Source organism: Astyanax mexicanus, chromosome 21, assembly GCF_023375975.1.
Source record: "Astyanax mexicanus isolate ESR-SI-001 chromosome 21, AstMex3_surface, whole genome shotgun sequence".
In the NCBI taxonomy this organism is placed as follows: domain Eukaryota; kingdom Metazoa; phylum Chordata; class Actinopteri; order Characiformes; family Acestrorhamphidae; genus Astyanax; species Astyanax mexicanus.
Window position 1 is genome coordinate 624,252 of NC_064428.1, and position 5,998 is coordinate 630,249.

The 5,998-nt window shown below is 46.0% G+C and overlaps 1 protein-coding gene across 1 annotated transcript; it reads left to right on the forward strand.

Annotated features, from left to right (window-relative positions):
* The first annotated feature begins 266 nt into the window (after positions 1-266).
* Positions 267-5,745, forward strand: LOC125785857 (uncharacterized). The gene is made up of 4 exons (XM_049470038.1): positions 267-3,278; positions 3,922-4,135; positions 5,050-5,530; positions 5,646-5,745. Exons 1-4 carry the CDS (start codon positions 288-290, stop codon positions 5,743-5,745), a joined length of 3,786 nt encoding a protein of 1,261 aa, XP_049325995.1. The 5' UTR covers positions 267-287.
* The last annotated feature ends 253 nt before the right edge of the window (positions 5,746-5,998 follow it).

Here is a 5,998-nt window from a genome sequence, read left to right on the forward strand (position 1 = left end):
TGCAAGCAGGAAGATGGTGAGACAGTTCAAGATTATCTTGTGCGCTTAACCCAAGTCCACACAGATTACAGTGGATTGGAGGTACCCGCAAACAGAGCACAAGGCGCGGATGCGGTGGGTCCTTGGGAAGCACATCTCAGGAACAGCTTCCTAATGGGACTCAGACCAGAGATCTGCAACGCAATCAAGAAAAGTTGTGTGGGATTCGAGCGCCAGACTCTGAGCACGATCGAAGACCACGCCCGACATCACGACATTTACCTATAACCAGAAAGACCATAACTACTATGGGAGTAGGAGGAAAGATAAATAGTGAACCTGTATCCGCCGAGGTACAGTGTGAGCTAGATGACTTCAAATTCAGACACAGTTTCATAATCTCCATGTGTTGCCCTGTGAACCTGTTAGCGAGAGATTTAATGTGTAAGTTGGGAATGAATCTGACCAGTGGGCCTGAAGGCCTGTCAGTACAAACACAAACAGAAGTACCCATACAGGGGGTACAGAAGGGTATAGGAGAACCATTATATGTATATGAATGGGCGATCAGACCAACACATGGAAGATTAGCGGACGAAATGATAAAACAAGCACAGGAACAGTCCAAATGTTTTGGGTCAGAGCTAGAATGGATGCAGCCTGATCAACTGCATACCACCACTCATGTAAATGAGGGCAGAGATAGACTATTTGAAAAGGATTTTTTTAAACAGAATTCTTTAGAAACAATCCGCACAGAATACATCTATGTAGGAGAAAAATATGCAGCAGCCTCAGTGCAGCTAAACACGGAACAGAAACAGCTGTTCTCAGTATATAACTCAGTTCCCCATATCTCGCTGGGGAAAGCACAATGCAAACAGTATGAGGAAGTAGGGCCGTGGTTGCGGTTAACCCTTAGACTTTCAGATTGGGAGCCCACATCGGTTGATGAGTGGCAATACAGTAAAAGAGCGAACGTATATCGCCTCAGAGCACCAACCACATTCTTAGTGCAGCGAATATTGACCCTGGCTGAGGATCCGTCGATCACCATGCCAGCAATCTCTTCCCCTCTGCCCCCACCACTGCAGGGCATACCCGAGGCGCTGTGGGCAAAGGGAAAGAATGATGTAGGGCTGATAAAAAATTGTGCTCCCATCACTATAACACCTAAAGGGAATTATAGACCAAGACAGAAACAATACCCATTAAGGAAGGAAGCCTTAGAAGGCATTCGACCAGTTATGGAAGCACTAAAGGAGACAGGGGTTATAGTGCCTTGTCCATCTTCCCCTGTAAGAACACCTATTTTTCCAGTCAAAAAGGCAGGAGGGGGGTGGAGATTTGTTCAGGATTTACAAGCAGTTAATTCAGTTGTGCATGCGAGAGCTCCTGCAGTGCCAAACCCACATACTATTTTGTCAGGTGTTCCACAAAACACCAAATACTATACAGTAGTGGACTTGGCAAATGCCTTTTTCAGTGTTCCAGTACATCCTGATAGCCAGTATTGGTTTGCATTTGAATTTGACGAACAACTGTTCACATTTACAAGATTGTGCCAAGGTTACTGTGAGTCGCCCACAATTTACAATCAAGCACTAAAACAAAGTCTTGAAAGCCTCACAATGCCAGAGGGGGTGACCTTACTCTCTTTTGTAGATGACCTTCTTATAGCCGCGCCCACCAAAGAGGCGTGTACAGAAGCAACGACTAAACTCCTCAAACATTTAGCTCAGGAGGGACATAAAGCCTCTCTTGAAAAACTCCAATTCTGTAAAGAGGAAGTTACCTTTTTAGGGCACATCCTCAAGGGTGCAACGCACACACTCTCAACAGACAGAGCTGAGGCTATTGCCAAAATACCTAAGCCACAAACAAAAAAACAAATGTTGTCATTTTTAGGAACTGCATCTTACTGTAGAGCGTTTATTCCATCCTATGCAAACATTGAAGCACCATTAAGGGGTTTAATACCCACTAAGGGTCACAATAACTCCACCCTAGAATGGACTGAACAGGCAGAAGAGGCATTTGTCAACCTAAAATTAGAACTACAAAGCTTTCCTGTCTTAGGCATCCCTGATCCAACCAAACCATATCAACAAATGGTAGATGAAAAAGACGGTTATATGTCATCTGTACTGTGCCAACAACACGGGCCGTACAAACGTCCGATAGCATATTTCTCAGCAAAATTAGATGCAGTAGCGCAAGGCCTACCAGCTTGCCTCAGAGCCATAGCGGCTGCAGAAAATGCTGTTACAGCTTCTCGTGACATAGTGGCATACTCTGATCTCACTCTGTTTGTACCTCATGCAGTACACAGAATTTTAGAGGATCAAAGAACCTCACACCTGTCAGCGCAGCGCTGGCTGAGATACCACACCACGCTTTTAGATATGCCTAATGTTACAGTAAAAAGGTGCACCACGCTTAACCCAGCTTCTTTGCTTCCAACAGAGGCGGATGGAGAACCACACGATTGTGTGGCAATTCTCACACACACATGTACACCTCGTGCTGATCTGCAAGATGAACCTCTCCCTAATGCTGATTTTACTCTTTTTGTAGATGGCTCAGCTTGCAGGAATGAAAAGGGGGTGAACCAGGTTGGATGTGCGGTAGTAACGCTAACAGATACATTAGTCTCCAAATCATTACCTTCACACTACTCAGCACAAGCTGCTGAGTTAGTAGCACTCACAGAAGCCTGTAAAATAGCAGCTAACAAGACAGCAAATATTTACACAGACTCCAGGTACGCCTGGGGCGTGGCTACAGATTTTGGGGCCATCTGGAAACACAGGAAATTCCTAACCTCCAGTGGTACACCCATAAAACATCACCAATTGGTGGCAGAACTCTTAGAAGCAATCCTTTTGCCAAAACAATTAGCCATTATCAAATGTGCAGCACACAAAAGAGGCACTGATGACGTAATTATAGGGAATACAAAAGCTGATTTTGCAGCAAAAAAAGCTGCAAAAAAGACGCACATCCTGGCTGCCTCCACCCCCGTAACCACAACCACTTCCCTTGCAGAAATACAGAGCTCCGCTACAGATGCAGAAAAGAGAAAGTGGAAGGCATCTCACTGCACACTCACACCTACTGGCTGGCTGCACACAGTGACCCAAAAACCTTGTCTCCCTCTTGCATATGCTAAAGGTTTAATTAAAATTGTACATGGGCGAAGCCACATGTCCAAAGGAGGGATTGTGTCCAGTATACAAAAACACTGGTATGCTCCAGGCCTCTCAACGCTCACTAAAAATTTTTGCTCCTCCTGTCTTGTTTGTGCTCAACACACAGCCAGAACGGGAACAACTGACACACACCAGGCTGGACATCCCCCAGCAACAGAACCATTTCAGCATTGGCAAATTGATTTGTAGAATTAACACCAGCAGAGGGAAAGAAGTACATGCTGGTTTGCGTGTGTATGTTTAGCAAATGGGTGGAAGCTTTTCCTACAGGAAAACAGGATGCGGAAGCTGTAACAAAAGCACTCATCCGAGACCTAGTTCCTAGATGGGGATTACCAAAAAGGATTTCGAGTGATAACGGCAAACCATTTGTACAACAAGGCCTACTTGCTCTAACCAAACACTTAGGCATAGACATGAAAAAACATTGCAGCTACCACCCTGCTAGTGCGGGAGCAGTGGAGCGAGCAAACGGAACCCTAAAAAATGGGCTTGCAAAATTAACACAAGACACAGGGCTAAATTGGGTAAAATGCCTAGCCCTGTAGTGCTGTGGCAAACTAGAACCAGACCCCAGCAAAAAACAGGCCTTAGTGCATTCGAAATTGTGTTTGGCAGAGCACCAAATACAGGAATTGGTCCTCCACTGGAGGATCAAGTCCTGATCTCAGATTCTCTTGTGTCATATTGCTCTAAACTACACGAAGCTCTTTCTGCTATTCGTCCACAGGTAAAGGCGATACTGCCGAGTCCAGCTGACCAGTACCTACATCCCTTCAAGCCAGGAGACTGGGTGCTGATCAAAGACCTTCGCAGACGACACTGGAAAGAACCGAGGTGGCGAGGACCATTCCAGGTGCTGCTGACAACGTACACAGCAGTAAAGACGGAGGGAAGAGGAACCTGGGTACACCACACCCACTGTAAAAAGGCACCAACAGAAGGTGAGAGGGACTCCGTGGTAAAGGTTGACTAACTCTGTGCGGACTAGGGAGATAACCCTCGGGGCCCTTTCTGCACTCGGAGTTATCAAAAGCGACCATGCTGCTGATAACCCTCACCCTGTTAGGGGCGCTGACCAAAGGCACTGGCCAACAACCTGACCACCACTTCAGATCAAACACATGGTGGAAGTTGATGAACTACACATCTCACCAACAGAACCTGACTGATTGTTATACCTGTTCCCACATGCCCACCAGTGTTAGTGGAACCCACCTGTGGGCATATAACATTAGCGAACCACAATTCCGATGCCTGATGGGCCTGTCGATATTTCCGGGGATCCATGGTAGACCTATGACAGCAAACTTCTCCTTTCCCCTCAACTTAAGTAGATTAGGAAAGGAAAGTCCCATCGTAGGGGATGATTGTTCGATGCTTTCTGATCTCTTGACATGGCCGCAACAGCGACAGGTAGTAAAACTTAACCAGCCAGTACACCTGTCTCACCTAAAACCCCCAGTTTTCATATGTGTCCAAAATAACGGTACCACTAGATTAGGGAATTTACCCTATACTCTTTGCAAAAAAACCTACACCTACTGCCCGATGCTTGATGAAGATGCATGCAGAACCTGCAAGCAAAACAGGACGTGTGCACTTAACATGACCTCACACGCCCAAGCATGTGCTACAAATATGTCTTACGCTCAACCCACCGCAGGACACCCTAGAGGGAAAAATAGCAACCAGACGCGGTGTTCTGCAACTGCACCTGGCCCCAAGGGGACTAGAGTATTAGCAGACTGGTATTTCATATGTGGCTCAACCGCCTATGCATTCCTACCCCCTAAGTGGGGCGGGGTATGTACTATAGCATACCTAAGCGACCATGTATTTTACATAAAACAACTAGATCAACACCCACACCACCGAGCAAGGCGCAGTAGCACCCCAGTGGAAGGAGTTGTTCTCCACACCTGGGAAGGCCAAGTGTGGGTAACAGCATCAACGGGTGTCCCTAACCGATACAGAATCTGGGCCAGCGGAGCAAAGGTATGGCAGGGAATTTTCCCTTGGGTGGGCATAGGAGAAGTGCGAGATCACGTGGAAATTAATAGATATGCCCTCATGAGATTAATCAACACCACTAAAGACCTGGGAGGAGGAATCAGACAAGAATTGAACGCCATGAGAAACATGGTGCTTCAAAACAGACTCGTCCTTGACCAAATGGCTGCAGCATCCGGTGGAGTATGCAAAATGATAGGAACAACATGTTGCACCTTCATACCCCATGGAGGCGGAGATGCAGGCGCCATCACCGCAGCCCTGCATAATCTGACTGAACTGGCTGACTACGTGGAAAGCGTAACGAAAGGAAGCGACAGTGACTGGTATAGCTGGATCTCAGGGTTACTAGGACCCTGGGGACACTGGATCGTGACTGTAGTTCTGCCAGTATTCATTATTTTCCTTATTGTCATAATGTGTTTACCCTGTATTTTTAAGGTTTGTTCCTCCTTCATTCTCAACCGTATCCTCAAGATACAAGCTGTTCAGGTTTACCAACAACTTCGTGCCCGAGACACAGGCGCATATGATGATTTAAACTTGGATATGCTCTATGAAGAAGTTAATGTGTGATATGTGATGATTTAGAATCAAAGGAGGGAGTGTCGTGGCAAATTGAATGTGTATTATATGATTCTAAAAAGAAAATGCTTAAATTGAATGTGTATTATATGATTCTAAAAAGAAAAATGCTTTTTTTCATGTTTCCAAAGGAAAGTGTGTCCCTCTCGCCTCGACTTTGCAGCTCATGCTGAAGCTTTGTGTCTCGTTTTATACAGACGTTATGTCAC